Genomic DNA, 23,481 nt, shown 5'->3' with positions numbered 1-23,481 from the left:
TATAGCAAAACAATAATTAGATCAATGGCTGATTTGAATGCAGAAACACTGGAATAATATTTTCGAAGTGCTGAAAAAAAATTACTATCAGCCCTGATTTGTTTCTCTAATGAAATTATCTTTCAAAAAAGAAGACAAAGGTATTTTAAACAAATAAAAACTTAGAGTGTATACTACCCAAAGACCCCATTAAAGATATTCATGTAGGGTGGACTACAGGAAGTAGAGAGATATACCTAAAAGAAAGATCTATTCATCATTTTTCTTATATCACAAAGAAAATCATAAATGTGAGTAAATGGGGAAAAAAGCAACAGTGTAAGACAACAATAGTATCTAATTTATGGGGTGAAAAAAGAAAACAGAAACAAAATCTTAGACAACCATATATAAATGGACAATGGAACTAGAGGTATTTTACAATCTTCATATTACTCAGGTAGACAGTAAAAATGCCAACTAATTTAAGACTTTGAAGTTAACCATACATGTTAAAAATTTTCCAGAAAACCACTGTTAAGACTAGAAATAATAGGTATACCTTCCAAACTAGTAGTGTGACCATCATGTTCATCTCTTTACTCTCATGTTGATAGGATATTTGAAATTCTAGCCCTCCTTTCAGACATGAGATACTAAGCCCCCTTAGTATATAGCACAGTATGTATGTAGTCATTACATATTTGTTACATTAGTTTGGCTGTTCCAGAATTAAATGAATTCTATTTCACAAATGGATTATACTTCTCAACTCTACCTGGAAGGCTGATTCCAACTTATTATTTTAGTGAGTGGATGACTATCCCTTCAAGTTTTTCTTTTTTTAGAAAATAAGACAATCAAGGCTTGGGGTAAAACATCAAATCCTAAGTCCCTTTTCTTATTTCTAAACTTGGGGGGAAGCTATATATATACTTATATATGCTTTTCCCCTTATTATTGCACCAAAGGAAATATCAATCAAAAATTCATATGTTTGATTTTAATCATGGGAAAATGGCAGTCTAAAGCTCATGCACCTAAACTGTGAGTGATATTTTCCCCACAGTTGGTAAAACTGTATATTCCACAACATATGGAATTCTACTGAAAGCTTTCACTGGCACTTTGCCTTGCTAAGCAAAAGTTAGAAGTTATGCTAAGACATTTAAAAAAAAAAAAAAAACGAACACTGCCTTTTCATTAGAGTAACATTTAAAATATGACTTAAATACCATGGAAAATATATTAATATATCTAATAGTCACTGAGCTCTCAACTACATGTCAGGCATAGTTTTAACCATTTTTATGAACTCATTAATACTCACAAAAATACATGATGAGTCAGGTAGTATTGTGGTTAGCTTTGCTTTACAGAGGAGGACCATGAGAAAGAGATTAAATAATTCTTCCAATTTACATACCTCAAATGTGTCAATCAATAGTGGGATTTGAACCCAAGGAGTTTAGCTCTGGAGACTTTACTACTACTACTACTACTGCCCCCCAAGATCCTTGTCATGTTTGTATGCTGATTTACCTTGTATCTATATCTAAAGTCTGACTTCAGTATTTGCTAACTCATACTAGATGCATTATGCCAAAGTTGTCTGTTCTGTTTATTTGCAAAGGATTAAAAGTAATAGAGAATTTCAAATCCATGATATATGTTTATTTACACTTACAAATTCTGCATATTCCTGTGTTAGTAGGATTATTCTCATCTGTACTTTAGGACTTCATGCCTAGAATTTATTCACTCAAGAAATAGGAATTGGATGGTCCTACTACACGAAATGCCTTGTACTAAGCAACAATTTACAGCTACTTTCCTAATTGGCAGTTAAATTTCACCAAGATTCACCCACAGCATGATACATATTTTTCCAAAAAAGCATAAAAAAGTTTTGGTAGGGAAGCAGTAAATGCTCTTCCCATTCATTCACTCAACAAATGTTTTTCAAGATTCTACTACGTGCCAAAAAGCACTATGATGGCTGCTTAAAATTCAGTGGCAAACACAGCAGAACCAATATTTGCCCCTTAGGGCTTTAGGGGGGAGAAAGATGTTAAACAAGTAATTATCATACAAATAATTACTTATAACTGTGATAAGCAAAAGAAGGGAAAAAATATACTAATCATATGATAGGCAGACCTAAACTTAGTTTTAGAGATAAAGTCAGGGAAAGTGTTCCTAAAACATTGACATTTAAAATGGAAGTTGAGGACTAATAGAAATTACCCAAATAAAGAAGTACTGAAGAGTAGTTCAGGCAGAGGAATAGCACTGCATTTTAGAGGAAATGAAAACCCAGTGTGCCTAGAGTACCACATGAAGATGGCAGCTCAGGTCAATGCTCAAAGGTCTTTCCTCACTATGAGGCCCACCACCTGTTCATTCTGCTGCTGGCCCACTCTAATTTTCTCCATGGCTCCAAAGAATAAAGTATTCCCAGTACTAGTGCACAACCTTATAAAATGAATAACTTAAATTCTGCAAACAACTTCACTAGTGGAGTGGATGTGGATAAGATAAATCTTTTATAAGTTATAAATTTCAGGGGCACCTGAGTGGCTCAGCAGTTGAGCACCTGCCTTTGACTCAGGGTGTGATCCCAGATTCCCAAGTTCGAGTCCCACATCAGGCTCCTTGCATGGAGCCTGCTTCTCCCTCTGCCTGTGTCTCTGCCTCTCTCTCTCTCTCTGTGTCTCATGAATAAATAATCTTTAAAAAAAATATTATAAATTTCATCTGTATGTTAACAACTTGAGGCCAGAGAAGTGTAGGATAAGAAATTTAAGTGTTAGTAGTCTCAATTTTTTTCTATGTAAGAATTATATTCCCATCCATATATCCTTATCTACTTTAATTGTATGAATAAAAACATGTTGTCTGCCTTAGAGATAAAAGATGAGCCATTCTTCAGAGATGGATTAGAGAAAAAAAGAAGGCTTGAAATATAGGGAGCTAGATAATAGAAGTCCCTAACCTCCCAACTCTAAGAACACAGGTGCTATTTCTCTTCCTTCACAGAAAGCTTACTTGTGGGAATAAGTTAAACTTATTTCAAAAGAAGGAATCACTTTTACTTGGATTGTAGCCAGCTATGATGATATTCAGCCACTTTTCTCTTAAAAGTCACTCAACTGGAAATCTTATCAGTGGGAAATTCTCTAAGGGCCAAAGACTCTATTTTCTGCACCTTAACAATATTTGTAAAACTTTTTTAGTTCTAAGATTCACTACCTCTCATCCTCTGTACACACATATATCCCACATTCCTACCAATCCAATGAGGTGACTTCTAATAGAAGTGACATAAAATTTTTTGGACTCTGAAAGTCCAAATATGTAACAACACAATATAATGTCATTTATGAATCTTTGTTTCTCTCTGTGACTACATAGCCATTTGTAATAGCAACATGAGAGGGCAGGGAAAGAGAATCACCATGCCTTCCAAAGGAGGCAAGAGATAGTGAACTATCTTCATCAGAAAGACGAGCTGAGATAGCAAGTATCAAAGCACAACACGCTTATGGAAGGAATACCATGAACAAGGGACCTCCCAGTCCCAGGAACAGTACCAAAAGTATCAATATTATAGCCCAGTCCTTCCCCTCCAGAAATCAACAGTGTAAAAGGGAGAGACCCCAATGAAATGGGAAAAGGAGGGGAAAGAAAAAACACAAATCAATCATCAAAGACTGATGATCCAACAGAGGAGGACACGAAAATCTACCAAGGTACTGGAAAGAAGGCAACAAATCCCCAACTTCCTATATCTAATTATCCAAGTCTCCTTTTATCTATTACTCTATCATACTCTACCTATCTCTTTGCACACATAATGCACATACCTAAACAGACTTAATCAGACTAAAGCCCCCAAATCTTTAATAAGCATGTAAAGATTAGAAGTTCTAATCTAACCTAGATTAGATTAGGACCTCTCCATTATCTTGAAGTCATGTCATTCCAACAAGTACATCATGACTTCTTAAACTGCACATGACAAAATCTTGTAATATTGTATCAGCTGGTCTCCTCACTTTCTTTGCAAATTCTTTTTTTTTTTTTTCTTTGCAAAATTTTAAACAGGAAAGTGAGTTAAAGGGTTTGGGAGTTTTTTAAATGGTCAAAAAGGATAAGAACTGGTGTATCTATATACATATTATTTAGTTTCCATTTATATCTAGGGAAATACAAAATTGGAGTAGAGAAAGAAAAAAAAAGAAAGACAAATTAAGTTCAAATAGACTAAAAAAGGCTGAGAAAACTGAGAGAAGACTGACTAAATACAGATTTTCTAAACTTCAACAATAAAAATGTAACACTTTTATGACAAGAAAAATTGTGTTCTTTTGTAAGACTATGAGGCTCAGCATAACAGTATATTCAATATTATTCATACTGTTATTTGAAGGATATAATACATTAAATATGAAAAAATACAAATGAACAAAAATTCCCTAGCTACACATTAATCTCAACCTCCTTCTCTAATAAATTACCAAGAAAAAATGGAAGTGGGAGGAGGCGCCTAAGTTTGGCATTGGCTCCTGATTTTGAAGGATGGTCATGATCTCAGGGTCGTGGGATGATCTCTAAAGTGATGATCTCAAGGTCATGGGATCAAGCCCTGCAAAGGGCTCCATGCTCAGCAGGGAGCTGCTTGAGGATTCTCTCTCCGCCTCCTTCTGTATCCCCATCTCAAATAAATAAACCGTTTTTATGGTTTTTTTTAATAAGCCGTTTTTAAAAGAAAAAACAAATAAGACAGTCTTCCCCTCCATAACCATTCCCAATGAAAACTATTTAAGTACTAAAATGGCTAAAAAAGACAGAGAAGCAGCCACCTTGATCATTCAAAACTTCTGTTACCTGTACTTAATTCTGTGGGCCAATATGCCAAACACCTATTGCAAGAATTCTACAGTTCCGATTACAACGTATAAGAAGACAGATAAAAGCCTCCAATGGGAGACCCTACCTCCAATACATCAACTTTTTTCTCCGGGTGTTTCAGAGCCTTATTACATATTCAAACTTTACTCCTTAAGCCTCTCTTTGAGGTATTTATACTACAGCACTGAAGGCTGCTGAAGCTTCAAAAAGTCAAGGCTGAAATTTATGTTTCCTCCTTTTAGTCCTGTCTATAAGAGAAGGTGTAAGGGCAGATCTGCCCAAAAACAACATGAGGTGATTGAATGACCCTTCCTCAGCAAGAATATTGAGCGTAGATAGCATTATTCTTGAAAGAAACTCTGCTGTGATACCAACTAATCTCTGACATTTGCTCATTAAGGACTGCTACTTCTTTTGATACTGCTCTAATGCTGGCTTATTAGGTAAAAATACACCCACTGTCATGACCATGACAAGGTTCAACAAAAAGACTGGGCCAGATAAGTGAAAAGGCAAAAAAGAGGCAGTTCAACTTTGTGATAATCTTTTTCTCCTGCCATATGGTTCAAGGAAGTGAAGATCTGTTAATAAGGAATTCATGACTCAGAGTATCATACTGATACTACACTGTAACCAGCAGGACTCCAAATAATGTATCAACACCTGGTCTAAATTGTTAAACTTTAAAAAGACACTTCTAATTTTAAAAGAATGCAAGATCCCAATGCCTCTTTCAGATAGGAACATATTCTCACATTATGAATTTAGTAAATGGCCTGTAGTTGAAATAGCTCTGAAACAGAGATCCACAACCCAAAATAGCCTGAACACTTTTGTTATCTCAACCAATGGGCAGTTAGCCATTCATTCCTTCCTCTTAGTATATATTCTACTTGTTTCAGACAAAGCCCACAATAAACTCAATGAGAATATTCAAATTCAGCTATATCAGATGTTTAAAAGCTGAGAATGAATATTCATTCACAAAATTTCTATTACAATATTTTGCACATAAAAAGCAAATACTACATATATGTTCATTTAGTAAAATATATATATTTGTACATGTATGGTCATAGCCTGACACTGGAAATAAAGTAATTACTCCAACAGATGTGATCCCTGCCACTGAGAAACCCACAATCTAGTGGAGAAAATAAACACTGATCAAGTATGGTGAATGTCTCAGGACCGTATATATGCTGAACTATGCTGAACTGCAGTAAAAGATAAGGAATAATAAGACTCTCTCAGTTGTGATACATATAAAGCATAAGTATTTTATCAGTATATAAATAACTAGTAATTAAATAAGTATATAAAATGACCAAACTCCTTTTTTAACAAATATATAAGAAATAAATATTGAAAACCAATTAAGTCCCATCCCCATAAAAGCAGTTCCCTTAATGCTGCCCTTACTCGTGGACTATAACAGAAGGAGCCAACTTAAGATACTGTGTTTAATAGCTCAAGACTTTTCCTTTTACACAATCACTTTTATCTTGTCCACTTAGAGTTACACTGGTGTTATTTATAAAACCCTTAAGAAAAGCTCAACTTTGCCCACAGATCACTTCTTCCTGTGGCCTCGCCATGGCGCTCTACAGACAGAGCTGCAGGGCCACTGTGTATTCCTCCATCTATGCTGACCTTGACAAAGCTGCCAGAGATATTTTCAACAAAGGATATGGTTTGGGGTTGGTGAAACTGGATGTGAAAACAAAGTTATGCAGTGGTTGTGGAAATCTCAACGTCGGGTTCATCTAATACAGATACTGGTAAAGTGACTGGAACCGTGGAGACCAAATACAAATGGTGTGGGTACGACTTTCACAGAAACAGAACACTGATAACACTCTGGGAACAGAAATCACAACTGAAGACCAGATTAGCCAAGATTTGAAACTGACATTTGATACCACATTTTCACCAAACATGGAAAAGTAGTAAAATCAAGTCTTCTTACAAGAGGGAGTGTATAAACTTTGGTTGTAATGTTGACTTTGATTTTGCTGGACCTGCAATCTATGGTTCAGTCGTCTTTGGTTATGAGGGCTAGCTTGCTACCAGATGACTTTTGACAGTGCCAATCAAAGCTGACAAGAAATAACCTTGCAGGGGATGGCTGGGTGGCTAAGGGTTTAGTGCCTGGGCGTGATCCTGGAGTCCCGGGATCGAGTCCCACATCAGGCTCCTTGCATGGAGCCTGCTTCTCCCTCTGCCTGTGTCTCTGCCTCTCTCTCTCTCTCTCTCTCTCTCTCTCTCTGCGTGTGTCTATCATGAATAAATAAAATCTTAAAAAAAAAGAAAAGAAAAGAAAAATCTAGTGAACTCTGGATATTATTTAAAAAAAAAAAAAAGAAAGAAAGAAAGAAATAACCTTGCAGTGAGCTACAGGACTGGGGACTTCCAATTAGACATTCATGTCACTGATGGGCCAGAATTTGGAGGATCAATTTATCAGAAAATATGTGAAGATCTTGACACTTCAGTAAACCTTGCTTGGACATCAGGTACCATATGCACTCTCTTTGCCACTGCAACCAAGTACCAGTTGGATCCCACTGCTTCCATTTCTGCAAAAGTCAATAACTCTAGTTTAACTGGAGTGGGCTACACTCAGACTCTGAGGCCTGGTGTCAAGCTTACACTGTCTGTTCTGGTAGACAAGAAAAGCATTAATGCTGGAGGCCACAAACTTGGGCTTGCCCTAGAAGTGGAGGCTTAATCCAGCTGAAAGAAACCTCTGGGAATGGATATCAGAAGATTTGGCCTTAATATATTTCCAGTGTGACCAGCAGGCTTTTTTCCCACCCAAGAAGGTGATCAAAACAAAGGATGATCTAGAACAAGAGCTATATTTTAAATATTTAGACAGTTACTTGTTAGCTGGTTTCTAGTTGAACTGGTTATCTAGTTACCAATACTGCAGTCCTGCAGTCACCTATACATTATTTAATATACATTTAACTGTTAAATGCACTACCCACCAATAATGAAATAGACCTTTATGAAAACTGTGAAGAAAAAAAAAGAAAAATTCACTTTTGAATGTGTAGATATATAAACAAATTTTTTTTTTTAAGATTTTATTTACTTGAGAGGGAGAGGGAGAGAGAGAGAGAGAGAGGGAGAGAGAGAGAGAGAGAGAGAGAGAGAGAGAGAGAGAGAGATGGTGTGTGGGGCTTGATCCCAGGGGACCAGGATCATGACCTGAACAGAAGCCAGAATGCTTAAACAACTGAGCCACCCAGGTGCCCCTTAAACAAATATTTAAACTGGGGCTCTACTAAAATTAAAAACATAGTTGTAGAAACATTATAATCTTCAAAATTCTTCTGTTCTCTCAATCGCATGAGTAAATGTTAAGTATTATTGGAGCAAAGTTCACAATCTGACCCATTCATTTATCTCTTTTGATCCAAAGTTTTTCATTTTTTAAATGAAACTTCATGATTGCCTTAAATACTATGTAAATACAGAAATCCTATAAAAGTACTTTAAATACTATTAGTTCTAACAGGCTTTCAAGCTGAGCAGCCATATATACTGTAAAAAGCCTTTATTTGTTTTGCAGACATAAATACTTCTATGATGATCTGTAACTACTCTTACTTTTTTCCTAAAGAAATGCCGCAAAATTGAATGTTGCTGTGAAACAGAACCCTACCTTCACATCATTCCTTTCATATAGGCCCTTTGTGCAGGCCATACCAAAGCCAGGCTTTAAACAGATAATCTTGCCAGGCTCAGGACACATGGAAACTCTATGACTAAAGGCATTCTTGTTGCTTCAGATTCTAGGTGGAAAATGTCCACTGATATTTAACAACCTTGCTCTAAGTGGACACGGAATAGTGCAGTAGAGAAAGCAAAGGATACAGAGTAAGAAAAACTGTTTGGGTTCAAGCTCTACTACTAACTAACTGTGCCACTGTCAGCAGATTAATTTCACTGATCTACAGTATACTCATCTGTAAAACTGGGACCATCAAAGTATCTACCTTAAGGGATTACCATGATATTGTATATGAAAGTATTTTATTGGGCAGCCCGGGTGGCTCAGCGGTTTAGCACTGCCTTCAGCCCAGGGTGTGATCCTGGAGACCCGGGATCGAGTCCCACGTCAGGTTCCCTGCATGGAGCCTGCTTCTCCCTCTGCCTGTGTCTCTGCCTCTCTCTCACTCTCTCTCTCTCTGTGTCTCATGAATAAATAAATAAAATCTTTTTAAAAAAGTATTTTATTAACTATAAAGGATGAGACAACTATTCTTATTATCGACTTTATTAATTTCTTCCTTAATGTAGGAATTACATGCTCATTTTAAATTTGGAAAATACAGGAAAATATTTTTTAAAAAAATTCACCCACAGGCCTATCACCATTGTTTTCATTGTATTTAATTATCTCTTGAGATTGTTTTTTTCAAAGTTATCTCTACAGGCAACATGGAGCTCAAACTCAACAACCCTGAGATCAAGAGTCACATGCTCTTTCAACTGGGCTAGCCAAGCACCCCTGTTGTTATTGATTTTACGTGAAATAAATCTAACATCAACCAAAAAAAGAAAAAGTTAAAGCAAAAATAATTTCAGACGCTAATATTGATCATTTGCAAATGACAAAACCACTGATCTCTTTTTAAGAGCAGAACAGTCTTTCCCATCTATCAGGTTAAAGTAAAGACAAAGCCGCTATTTGCACCAGAGCTGGTTTCAAGAGGGCATGATATATGGGTGAGGCTCATAAAAGTCAAGGCCACAAAAACTCCCAAAATAAATATTTCATGAGCCCAAGGAGTGGTTACAACACATGCCCTCAGACGCAATGGAGAAGGCAAAGAGTCTGAAACCCCATTAATAAAACTATCACAACTGCAGGGTCACAGAGACCAACAGATTGTCATGGGCCACTTCAACAGAAAAAAAGGAAAATTTATATACCATGCTACAAGACAGTCTAAGACTTCTGACTTTTTCACACTGCTCACAGCATCCCACCCTTGGAACTTCTTACCTCTCCTCTATTTTTCCTTTCCCACCCTTCTTTCTCTTAGACCCCCTTTCTTGTTTTATTATTGCATTAGAATCACTCTGTTTCAAATGGCCTTATTCCATACAATGGAATATTATTCAGCAACAAAAAGGAATGAAGTTCTGATACAAACAAACTATGGATGAACCTTGAAAACATTATGCAAAATGAAAGAAGTCAGATACAAAAGACCACATATGTTATGATTCCATTAACACAAAATGTCCAGAATAGGCAAATCCATAGACACAGAAACTAGACTGGTGGTTGCCTAGGACTGGGAAGGTGGGGGACCAGGAGAGAATGAGTAACTGCTAATGGGTACAAGGTTTCTTCTTGAGGGGACATGGATTTCTTAAAATTAGATTGTAGTGATGGTTACACAACTCTGTTAATATATTACAAAAACAACTGTATACTTTACATGGGGGAATTGTATGGTATGTGAATTAAATCTCAACAAAACTGTTTTTAAAAAATGGTCTTGTCCAGGATCCCGAGTTGAACAAAGGACATGTAAATAAATATTCCCATCCTACCCTTCCCTGAGCGTGTAATAAAAGTGATGACTCAGTTGCGATAAGGTATGTATATTAAGTGACCAGAATACATTTGTTAAACAAATATACATGAAATTACAAATCCAAATGAGTCTTGCCCCTCCAAATGCAGTCAACTTAATGATGCCCTAAGTCAAAACTTGGTCCTCAGATTCTCAATAATTCTATGCCTTTGTTTGAGTAGATCTTTCCACTTGTAATGCCTTCCTTACCACATCTTTAAATCAAATCCCACCTGTCTCAAATGTTACATCCTCCAGGAAGCCTTCTGGATTCTCCCATCAAAAGTAACCTCACCTTCCTCTGAACTTCCAGAGTATTTCACTGCCTTAGAGTCACTTAGCACTTTCAATCCAGTAACTTATTTTGCCTAGAATCATACTTACTGCTCTGACCTTAAAAGGGGGTCTCAATAAATACCTATTTGATAAATGAATGACTATGCTTAACAATTGAGAATTTCACCTTTCTCTGGTAAACTTTAATTTTGGAATTATACAAAGATCACTTAGACTCAAGAATGGTACATAAAATAGTAGGGCCTGGAATGCAGCCATGTTACACAACACTACCTAAGAATGTATTCTGGAGTCTTAAATTAAAATTAGTTATAAAAATAATAAATATGTAAATATGTAGGAATAAAAATGTAACTTCCCAAGGCAACTGAAAGAAACCCGAATTATATAAGTTCTATAATATTTGTTCAAAAATCAGTTTCATTATTTATAAAATAATTTTCATTATTTTATTCATTATTTTACAGTTTCACATATTTTTTTCCTAACAAAACCTGGGAAGTCTATTATCAAGTTCTACTAACTCTTCTACTATATTTCTAATTAATTCCTTCTCCATTTTCCCTGCCGCACCCAAAGTCCAGAGCTTCATTATCCTTCATGACCAACCTTTTTTTTTTTTCTAAGATTTTTTTATTCATGAGAGACAACAGAGAGAGAGAGAAAGGCAGAGACACAGGCAGAGGGAGAAGCAGGCTCCACGCAGGGAACCCAACGTGGGACTCAATCCTGGAACTCCAGGATCACGCCCTGGACCGAAGGCAGGTGTCAAACCACTGAGCCACCCAGGGATCCCATGACCAACCATTTTAAAAGGTCTCCCAATTTATCCTTCTTCCCACAGTTTCTTCTTTCCCTCAGCAATACTTATTGGGCCATCCTGTGTGCCCAGGGTAGGTACTGGGGAGCACATAAAGAAATATCAAATGAAGCCTGTCCTCCAGATACAACCTAGTTGGGAATTTGACACATGTACATAATCCAGCAGAATAGTCAGTAGCATATATATAATGGCCACAACTGGCATTGAGATTCCAAGCTGTAGGTAGGTCCTCTGGCCTCCAGAGAACACAATCTATCGAGTCTCCCTCCCACAGTCTTTGTTCATCTTATTAGATAAGGCCTCTGTTAAACTGTCCATATGTCATGTGCTGACTTCGTCTCTAATTTCTCTCCAACTGACTTTCTGAGCTAGTCCAGACAATATAGTTGTTGTAACCTGGAAATGACTTACCAGTACCTTTGTTCATTATTGACTATCAGCACCATCTTCCCAACTTTCTCTCTGCTAATTCAGATCTACCACCAATCCCAAGTCCCTTTTTTGGTATGTACTGGGATGTAACTATATGTAATTTTTTTTCCAGCTCCTGACTAGCCTTACTTTTTTTGTATTTGTCTCACAATGTCTTTGCAGTGTTTCCTAATAAAGCATATATCACAACCACCTATGGAGCTTTTTAAAAATACAAAGGCCAGGCTGCCTGGTGGCTCAGCGGTTTAGCGCCGCCTTCAGTCCAGGGCCTGATCCTAGAGACCCGGGATCAAGTCCCACGTCAGGCTCCCTGCATGGAGCCTGCTTTCTCCCTCTGCCTATGTCTCTGCCTCTCTCTCTCTCTCTCTCTCTCTGTGTGTGTGTGTGTGTCTCTCATGAATAAATAAAATCTTTTAAAAAATAGAATAAAAATACAAAGGCCTTGGGACACCTGGGTGGCTCAGTGGCTGAGTGTCTGCCTCTGGCTCAAGTCATGATCCTAAGGGCCTGGGATCCAGGCTCCCTGCAAGGAGCCTGCTTCTCCCTCTAAGTCTCTGCCTCTTTCTCTGTGTCTCCCATGAATAAATAAGTAAAATCTTTAAAAAATACAAATACAAAGGCCTTGAGCTCCTCAGTTAAGTCTGAAATGGGAGTTGGACATCTTTATTACTAAGAAGCCCCACGAGTGATTCTGATACACACCTCAACCTGAGAACCACTGATTTATTACAATGCTCCCTACGCAACATTCAATTCTTATTAATTCATGCAATGACGCTCATAAATAACTTTTCTCTAAATAGCCTAACCAGATATCAACCCCTAGACTAAACTAGCTCTGTTCCAACAGCAACATGTGGTTTTAAGATTTCATTTCCTGAAGTACTCCATGGAGGGACACTATTACCCTGTCTCTTTACATTGTTTCCTATTTGTTGAAAAATGGAGCCCTGGAATGCAGCCATGTTAGACAACACTACATAAGAATGTACTCTGGAGTCTTAGATTAAAATTAGTTATAAAAAGAACAAGAACAATGTAGAACTAGATATTCTGAATGAATACAGTGTTCCTACTGAATAGATTCTTACTTAATCTATACAGAAGGAAGAAGGGGAATTTGGTCAGTAGAGCTCCCCCCCCCCCCTTGTTCCTAATTATCAGTCTCTCCAACTGCCCCAGAAGGGCCCCCAAAGGCTGAGGAAGACTTTCAAGCAGCTAAGGTGCCCCTGGAGTGTATTTAGGGCTCTGATCAGATAAGTAACCCAAGCCCCACCCAGACCCACAGCTTGCCTCCCAACCTGCCAACTCCCCTGACAACACACTATTTACACGGCTCGCTGGGGGAGCAGCATGAACTTTTTCCAAAGTTGTCCCTCACAAGCAGCAGCGGTCTGAGTCACCCACCCAGAGTGGGAAAGAAAGTGTGATATTAGTCAGGGGAGTGTTAGGAGCCTGGTCACAGCGCCTCTTCTTCCACTTGGGGAGGGAGCTCCGCCTCCCCTAGGAACCACCTAAGTTATTAGTCACAGCTGTGCGCTCCAGGGGTCTGCAGGCCACTCAGCCACCCACGAAAGTTGTGGGCTGGGGAGGAGACGCCCGGTCCCTCTCTCCGGCAGGGGCCGCAGATCCCAGAGTCCACAGGCCTCTCCCAGCACTCCATCTTGCTTCCTGCCAGGAGGAGGGGCCGAGGAGGAGGGCCCCCGGGGCTGGAAAGGCCCCAGGGGGAGGACGCCGTTTGACAGCAGGTAAAGCCAGGTGGAAATCTCCACGGGAGGGCAGAAAAATGAAAGGCGGCTGGGTGAAACGAAAGAGGAAAGAGGGCTTACGATCATGAATTATTGCATAAAGAAATATATAGAAATTAGCCGGGGGGCGGGGGGGGCTGAGAGTGCCAGAGGTGTGAGCAGAAGTGGAAATGCCTAGGAAAGGGAGGAGGAGGCCGGGAGACGAGTGGCCAGGAAGACGAGTGGACAAAAGAGCCAGACTCCGGAGCGCGGGGGAAGGGTGGTGCGTGCGGCGGGTCTCAGGGCGAGGGACCGAGGTATTAGAAAGGTGAACAACGCGGCTCAAAGAAGAATCCCTGGAAGGAAAGGCGGGGAATCCGTAGCAGAGCGCGCCAGCCCCTAGGCCAGACCCGGGAGGCCTAAACGGGTTCAGAGCAAGGCTGTCAACGTGAGGGGCGACGGCCGGCTGGGTGAAAGGGGCCATCAGACACCCTAACAACCACATTTACTGAGCGCCTACCATGGGTCGTACACGCTGCGCTGGGCACTTTACAAATACCACCTCGCTGAATCTTCACAATACACCCGCAAGGCAGGCATTATTACGACTGCCCCCATTTTACAGATTGAAGAAACTGAGGCACCCCGAAGCTTGGGGGCTCGCTCAAGGTCACAGAGCAGAGGAGTCGGGATTCGAACCCATGGCCACCTGGCTCCGGAGCCCACGCGCAAAGCCACAGGCAGCGAGCCGGCGAAGGGGAGCCACTGGGACGTCTCCTGACCCCGCTCCCACCCCAGGCCCTGCGCGCTCACCCGGACAAGGTTGCTGACGGCCGCCTGCACGGCGGCCACGGGCGCGGTGAGGTCAGGGATGGCTTTGCCGTCCACCTCGCCTTCCTCGTGCATGATCACCAGGTGCGAGATCTGCTGCGCCACCGGCTCCAAGATGCTCTCGATCGTGCGCGTATGAAACACCGGCATCGCGGCGGCGAGCGGGGCGGCGGACCGCGGGCTACAGAGAACTGGGAACGGCGGGGCCGGGGACCCGCGGGGAGACCGACTGCGAGCAGCAACTACGGAGTCCGGGCTTCCCTCGGCGTAACCAGCCCCGCGGCCGCCCCGCCCCCTCGCGTCGCCGCACCCAATGGCAGCACCGCTCAGACCGGGGCCGCCGCTTCTATTGGCCCCGCGTCGAGCTGCTCCGCCCCCGCCCCCGCGCCGCCCAGACCCCGCCCCGCCCCCATTCCCAAGGGAGGGGCCTGGGATTGGGGCTGCGCCGCAGGGATTGCGACCGGATTCCGGAGCCCTAACGCGGGGCGCTCCTTATAAGGGCATGGTGGGAGCGGAGCGAGCGGTGGAGCCGGGGCCCCGCCCCCAGGAGCCGCCTCCCGCCCGGGCTCCGCAGAGCTCCGCCCCTCTGCAGAATCACCTCAGCGGGGCGGGGTCTCCTCACCTCCCCAGGCGCAGGAGTGTCCAGACCCCGGGTCTCCCCGCCCCCTCCTCAACTTTCCCCTCTGCACGACGCCCTCGGAATAATCTCTCCGCTTCCTCTCAGTAACACATGGAAGTGTTTGGGGTAGAACATTAGGACAACAGAAGTGCATAGAGAAGCATGAGTGTCCCATTCATTCGCACGCACCCCACCGGCTCCCTTCCTGGGGGATGGTCAGGGTCAGCAGCTCAGGGTGCAGCCTTCTAGGCTTGCCTAGTCGTTTTCTTGTTCGTAAGTGTCTTCTAAGTAAGTGGGATTAGACACTTCCTGGAATTTGATACTTCCCCCCTTAATTAAAACCCCCTGGTTCTCGTTCACCATTGATGGATATGGATCTACTTCATTCTTTGGTGACGGCTGCGTGGTATTCCGTTGCGCGAAATCAAACCATTTATATGACCAATTTCCTAGGAATGGGCATTCAGGTTGAGTTCTGGTTTTCAGAATTAAAAAAAAAAAAAAAAAACGTTTCTGCATGAACATCATTGTACTTGCCTCTGTATTGTGCACCTGTCTTTATCTAGGGCACCTAGGTATCTAGGATACCCAGAAAGCCCAAGTGAAAATGAAAAAGTATATACATTTTGCATTTTGATATGACCAAATTACTGATCCTTTCATGGCGCACTTTGTGTACAGCGTCTGGTGAATATCTTCCTTATCTCAAATTATCTTTTGCCCAAGCTTTCCCATGCCAAGGTAACACTTGCACTAATATGTCCAAGCTGAAGATCCTCAAGTCAAATGAAAATATTTCTCAAAGTCCCACATTTTGCAAGAGGCTAAACTATGGGTGTGTTGTCCCGTGCAACTTTTTTTTTTTTTTTTTTAAGATTTATTTAAGAGAGATGGAGACAGAGCAGTGGGGAGGGGCAGAGGAAGAAGAGTCTCCAGCAGACTCCTGATGATTAGGGGGCAAGGAGCCCCTAGGATCTCAACCCAGAGACCATGACCTGAGCTGAAATCAAGAATCTGATGCCACCCGGGCACCCCTGGCTTATTCAGTTTTTGAAATTATTTTTTGTCTGGTAATACAGATCCCCTGTTTCTGCTGTGCATGCTGCCAAATCCTGCACTTTTCATTCTCATGATACCTTCACTTTCTTGTTACTGCTACCATATCCTTACAGGCAGTGGAATTCATTATCTATTTTAAGCTCACATTTGTTTAGTACACTAGAAGTTCCAGGCACTGGAAAAACCCTTATTCAAATTCAGGTATATGCAGTGTACTTTTTTATTCTCCCCCATTTTACAGATGAAGAATCTGAACTCTGTAGTTTATCTAAAATTTCACAAAGGGTCAAGCTACCCAATTTGTGGGACCCAGTACAAAATGAAAATGTGGATCCCCTTGTTCAATGAGCCGGGAAAACTGCTGTTAAAGACACTAAAATGGGGCACCTGGGTGGCACAGTCGGTTAAGCATCCGATTTTTGGTTTCAGCTCAGGTTGTGATCTCAGGGTTGTGAGATCAAGCTCTGCCTCGGGCTTGCACTCAGCATAGTATCTGCTGGAGACCCTCTCTCCTTCTCCCTCTGCCCCTCCCCGCCTCTAAAATAAATAAGTAAATCATTTTTTTAAAAGATACTAAAATATAAGGTTTATTCCCTTCTTTGCAGCCTCTCTCTCAACTTGTAATGGTATTTTTTTTATTTATTATTTAATGTCACATTACCTGATCAGCGATGTGATTCGCTTTGATGTGAATACAGAACCCCCACAAGAACTTGGGGGCCCATGCAACCCACTGGCTGCCTGGAGCCCCCTCCTGCCAGCTGCCAAACTGACATACTGTTCCCAGCTAGAGGCAAGGAAGCCAAGCCAGGCATTTCTCCTTCCCACAGGCCTTCCTCTACAACCCACAGCAGATGCGTGACCACAAAAGACTTCTTTCCCTCCACACTGAGGCTTGCTCAGTAACTGAATCAAGGGAGAGAAAGAGGCCCACTGCCCCTTAACAATCCCCAAACCTACGGTGGTACCGGGAGCTTGAGTTGGGAACGGCCACTACGATGCCTCACCCCTTGTCACTATGGAGAGCACACTCGGAACCCTGCCCAGGACAAAGCAGAACCCAGCTGGGATCACTGGACAGCAGTGGGGACAGGAAGGGGAGGCTACCCGGGTGGGGTTAGGGGACCAAGATGTTGGGGGAGCAGGCAGCCTAAAACCCATCTGAAGGAGATGGTGAGAGGCAGGACCATACAAATCTGCAGCACCAAACCCCTGGTGCACGCTCCACGGTCCCATTGGACTTCTAAAATAAAAACTCGAAGATAAAATTGTTAAAAATCAAGACAGAGGGGATCCCTGGGTGGCTCAGCGGTTATGTGCCTGCCTTTGGCCCAGGGCATGATCCTGGAGTCCCAGGATTGAGTCCCACATCGGGCTCCTTGCATGGAGCCTGCTTCTCCCTCTGCTTCTCTCTCTCCCTGTGTCTCTCATGAATAAATAAATAAAATCTTAAAAAACAAAAAATCAAGACAGGGACTAAAGAGCATTAGACCTCAAATGTGAAGCTCTTCGGAGAGCAGAGCTTGTGTGACTACATCGACTGGACATCCTGGCCTGTGATCCCGGCCTTAGTTCACAGCTGGTAACCCAAGTCTGACCACAATGGACTCTTAATTACTAAAGAGTTCTCAGAAACCACCTTATCTCTCAGAAACCCTCTCATCAAAACAAATGAACTTTTTGTCTAGCCCACCACAGCTACCAAAGCTGTTTTCTCTGCTTATTATTTCACATTAGTAATATTTGGGCAATGGAATTATGTACAGTCCTTTTTCTGTAATCTTTACTCTGCCTCCAGGTCGATGATTATATACCTTATGTGCAGTTTAACACATTCTTCTGTCCTGTGTATTTCCTGCAAATCAGCAGCAAGATTCAGAGGCTTAATCATGCACTAGTCTTCTCACTGAAATATATTGTTCTTACCTCCAGGCTAACCATATTAGCCTCCCTAAAATACCACATGGCACATGCAGGCCAGTGCTCCCCTCTATCCACATCCATGTCCGTGTCTGTCCCCCTCCTTGCGAACATCCATGTACACACATCCATGAGCACACATCTTCCTTCCACACGTCCTCTAATTCCATGGCACCTTTTTTTTTTTTTTAATTTTTATTTATTTATGATAGTCACACAGAGAGAGAGAGAGAGGCAGAGACACAGACAGAGGGAGAAGCAGGCTCCATGCACCGGGAGCCCGATGCGGGATTCGATCCCGGGTCTCCAGGATCGCGCCCTGGGCCAAAGGCAGGCGCTAAACCGCTGCGCCACCCAGGGATCCCCTTCCATGGCACCTTTTAATGAATGTTAACATCAATGCCCTCCACAGTCTGGGCTCAGACCAACCTCTCTGTCTTCTGCATCCCTGCCCAGATGCACAGGCAAGTGGGTTAAATAGCTCAAAGAGCACAAATTTGGAGTGTGAACCGTATTTGGGATTGAACCATAATCCCAGCTTTACAATTTGATTGGGACAGAACTCTGGCAGATGGCTTTTCTTCTCTCTGCCTGAATTTCTTCCCTTGTAAGAAGTAAAATAATTCCACCCTTATAGAGCCGACGAGAGGGTTGGTAAATGAGTTTGTGCAAAGCACCTAGGAGATCCTTTGTGAAAGGGAGCTGCTATGGTTACTGGAGCAGTCACAGGAGATATAATCACAATCTCCAAAAATTACTGGTAGAGTTTCCCTTTGGAGCTTTTGCCTACATTTCTTTCCCAACTAGAAAGATCTCTCTGCCTCTCTAATCTTGCCCACTGTGGTAGGGGAAATTCTAAGATGTCTGCCTAGATTTTCTATCCCTGGTATAATCCACAAGACTGCAAATGTAATGGATTTTACCTCCATGGTGCTATTATGGGTGACCTTAAAATAGGGGACATTATCCAGACAAGTCTGACCTAATCCCAGTAGCCCCTTTATATATATTTTTAAAGATTATTTATTTATTCATTTATTCACTTATTCATTTATTCATGAGAGATGCAGAGAGAGAGAACGAAAGAGAGGCAGAGGGGGAAGAAGGCTCCATGCAGGGAGCCCGAACTGGGACTTGATCCCAGGTCTCCAGGATCACACCCCGGACTGAAGGCGGCCCTAAACCGCTGAGCCACCGGGGCTGCCCCCATCAGCCCCTTTAAAGCAGAGTTTTCTTCAGCTGGTCACAGAAGAAGAAGAAGGTAAAAATTAGAACCACAAGAAGGATTTAACAAGCTGTCGCTGAATTAAAGATGCAGGAGGCCACATGTCAAAGAGTGCAGGCAGCGTCTAGGAGCTATGAGTGGACCCTGGCTGACAGCAGGGAAACGTGGACTTCAGCCTCACAGCTGCAAGGAACTAAATTCTTCCAACAAGAAGAATGATCCTGAAACAGATTTTCCCCCAGAACCCCCAGACAAGAGCTCAGTCCATCTGACATCTTGATTTCAGACTGTGATACTGAGCATTGAACCCAGCTACACCATGCAGGATGAACGTCTGACCTTTACAACTGCGAGATAATACATGAGGGCTATGAGGCATTTGTTACATAGCAATAGAATACTAATGTGTCTACCTTCAAAGCCCACTTCTAGTCCTTTCTATATGACTCCCTGGCATAAACTATTTATACAAATCTTTCTTCCTTCATAACACTTTTCACAATTGCCCTTTTATCACATGACCAATTATACATTTCTCTCCTGTCTATTATAGAGACTGCTAGATGTCCCCGATATTTGTTCTGTTCTTTCTCCACAGGAATAGAACCCCAGATTTATAGCTGAGCATTTAGCCACACTATTCCAAACTGACTCATCTCTGAAACAGGAATAATAATCTTTTTGGTCCTTTTTTAATACAAAGGGCTTAGCTCATAGTCAGCACAAGAAAAGCATTAACCAAGGTCAATTCACAGCCAGCACTGGACTAAGAACCATCATGAAACTGAGTCACAGAAAATGTAATGAAGACCATGTGGTCATGTACCAACCAAGAAGAGATCACCATGGGCCTAAGGATACGAAAGAGTTTATGGGACAGTGGAACTAAATCTGGTTTCAAAGGAAGAATATTTGGTTAAGCAGTCAAGAGGCAAATATTCTAGAATAAGGCCTGGAGGTGGAAGCATGTTCTAGGACAGTGGTTAAAGTACAATAGTCTACCCTTACTCACGGAGAATACATTCCAAGACTCCCAGTGGATGCCTGAAACTGCAGATAGTATCGAACTCTACCTATTTACACTGTTTTTTCCTACACATACATACCTATGATAAGATTTAGTTTATAAATTAGGCACAGTAAGAGATTAACAATAATAACTAACAATAAAATAGAACAATTAGGGGATCCCTGGCTCAGCAGTTTGGTGCCTGCCTTTGGCCCAGGGCATGATCCTGGAGTCCCAGGATCGAGTCCCGCATCGGGCTTCGTGCATGGAGCCTGCTTCTCCCTCTGCCTGTGTCTCTGCCTCTCTCTCTCTCTCTACCATGAATAAATACATAAAATCTTTAAAAATTCTTTAAAAATAGAACAATTATAACAACATACTGCAATAAAAGTTTGTAAATGTGGTCTTTCTCTCAAAACATCTTGCTGTACAATATTCGCCTTTCCTCTTGTGATGCTGGTTGATGATCAGATGCCTAGGTGATGGGTCAAACGAGGTGAATGACAGGCACTGTGATGAAGCGCAGGGGACTCTCAAACTTCTGCCATTTTCAAGGAAGACCAGCTGCTTCAGGGCCACAGTTGATTATGGATAACCGAAACCCTGAAAGTGAGACTTTGGATGATAGGGATGACTGTCATCGGATGAAAGTGAATGTTCACACAGCTCAAAGGTAGGATCAAAAAGGTAAATTTCCACAAGACTATGACCTACAGAGGTTAAGGACTGTATGACTTTTTCTCGTGGTTGCAGCCAGCTTAGCATCGCTCTGCTGTATAATTAGCCTCAGGCCACTAATGATAGGGAACCTTGTAAGATAAGTAAAAATTTAGCATTTCTCAGTTAAAAATAATTGAGGAATAGTTTTTGATGGTGGGAATTATTTTACACAGTGCCCCATGGCATGGGAAATTTCAGATTGTTCTCAGTCCACAGCAGTTTTCTGAGATAGGTGGAAAACAAGAAGCACAGCTCTCTTTTATTACACAGACTGGGAAATTGAGACACAGTAGCAACTGTCAGTACAAATACAGTTTGTGGAAATTTGAATCAAGGAAGGAGGTGAACATAAAATCTGAGTCTTCTGTATATGGTTGTATTTATTTGTTTAGTTTCTGTTCTCTCTTCCTGATTCGTTTTTGGACTGCTCTACCTAAATCGTGTGCCTAAGGATTGGCTTTAGCTTCTCAATACTTTCTAGTAGACTTCCCACCCACACGAGTAAATCTATAACTTACACACAAACACAAACACACACACGCTGCATCCCTCAGGTCGCACAGATGTACCATCTCTGCTCAGACCATCTCATCATCCTCTTCCCCACACTGTCCCCACATCAGAACCACACAACAGCTTAATTAGTACTTCTTCCTTTTCTTCCCTAAATGCTACATGAACACTAAATCCCGCCCTCCACCCCCACCCAAAACCACAACCACTTCCTCCATCACTTTGAAGACAACATGGAGGGCACCCCGGGTGGCTCAACAGTTTAGTGCCACCTTCGACCCAGGGCGTGATCCTGGAGACCTGGGATCGAGTCCCACGTCAGGCTCCCTGCTTGGATCCTGCTTCTCCCTCTGCATGTCTTTGACTCTCTCTCTCTCTCTCTCTCTCTGTGTGTGTGTCTCTCATGAATAATGAATAAAGAAAAAAAGGAAAAGAACGTGGATTTTCTCTTCTTTTCTTTTTTACCACCTATTTCATTGAGGTGTGATTAACAAAACTTAATATACACATATACACACATATATAAGTGTACGACATAAGATTTTGATACAATATACACTGTGAAATGATTACCACAATCAAGCTATTTCACACAATCATCATCTCATGTAGTTACATTTTTCCTGTGTGTGAGAATACTTAAGATCTACTTTCTTAGAAAATGTCAAGTATACAATAAATTATTACTAACTATAGTCACCAGGCTGTGACTGGCCTCTAGAACTTATTCATCTTATAACCTAGAGTTTGTACCCTTTGATAAACATCTCCCCATTTCTCTCACTTCCCCCCCACACACCCTGGCATTCAGTCTTATTTCTTTTCTTTTTCTTTTTGTTTAAGTTTTAAAATTTGAGTGTAGTTGACACACAATGTCACATTCGTTTCAGGTATACAACACAGTGACTCACAAGTTTATACATTATGCTATGCTCACCGCAAGTATAGCTACCATCTGCCACCATACCACATCATTACAATATCAATGACTATATTCCTTATACGTTCCTTTTATTCCCACACCCCTTCTACTCTGTTTCTGAGTTCAACTTATTTAGATTCTACATATCGTGTAGTATTTTATCTTTGTGTAGTGTTTTATCCTTATCTTTCATTCAGCATCATGTTCTCTAAGTTCATCCATGATGTCACAAATGAAAGAATCTATTTATTTGTTAAAGGTGAATAATATTCCACTATATACATATACCACGTTTTCTTTTCTCTTTGACAAGCACTTAAATTGTTCCGTGTTTTGACTATTGTGAATAATGCTGCAATGAATGTGAGAGTACAGACATCTCTTCAAGAACTACATTTTATTTCTTTTATATAAATACCCAGAAGTGGGATTGCATTTTCTAAAGAAGACATCCAAGCGGCCAACAAGTATATAAAAATGTGCTCAACACACTAAAAATCAGGGAAATGCAAATCAAAACCACATTGAGATATCACTTGACATCTGTTAGGATGGCTATTATCAAAAAGTCAAAAAATAGTAAGTGTTGGAGAGGATGTGGAGAAAAGTGAATCCTTATTCACTGTTGGGAATGTAAACTGGTACAGGCATTATGGAAAACAGAAGTGAGGTTCCTCAAAAATAGAACTACCTTATGATCCTGCTCTTCTCCCTTTTGACCAGTTTTTTAAAAATTCAATGTGGATTTAAATCACTTTCAGCTTCACACTTTTTCCATGTTCTCATTTTTTTTATTGCACCTTAACCTTCTGCATTGTGTGAGAAAGCTACAAAGAAGGCTATTAAAAATTATGTAAAATTTCAACTCCCAGAGATAACTACTAATAACAT

At 41.3% G+C, this 23,481-nt stretch overlaps 1 protein-coding gene and 1 pseudogene across 2 annotated transcripts in view; one reads left to right on the top strand and one right to left on the bottom strand.

Annotated features, from left to right (window-relative positions):
- VCL (vinculin) overlaps positions 1-14,921 on the bottom strand; it is a 113,539-nt gene extending 98,618 nt beyond the window's left edge. Inside the window, exon 1 of one of the 2 annotated variants that reach the window (XM_026004971.2) lies at positions 14,586-14,921. In XM_026004971.2, the coding sequence (XP_025860756.1) occupies positions 14,586-14,753 (168 nt within the window). In that variant the 5' untranslated portion in view covers positions 14,754-14,921. The remainder of the gene's footprint in view (positions 1-14,585) is intronic. The other variant, XM_026004978.2, reaches the window with a different exon arrangement.
- On the top strand, positions 6,490-7,692 carry LOC112928808 (non-selective voltage-gated ion channel VDAC2 pseudogene; annotated as a pseudogene).
- Positions 14,922-23,481: the final 8,560 nt, after the last annotated feature.

This window comes from Vulpes vulpes, chromosome 4 (assembly GCF_048418805.1).
Source record: "Vulpes vulpes isolate BD-2025 chromosome 4, VulVul3, whole genome shotgun sequence".
Classification (NCBI taxonomy): Eukaryota; Metazoa; Chordata; class Mammalia; order Carnivora; family Canidae; genus Vulpes; species Vulpes vulpes.
This window is presented reverse-complemented; position numbering and strand designations above follow the sequence as displayed.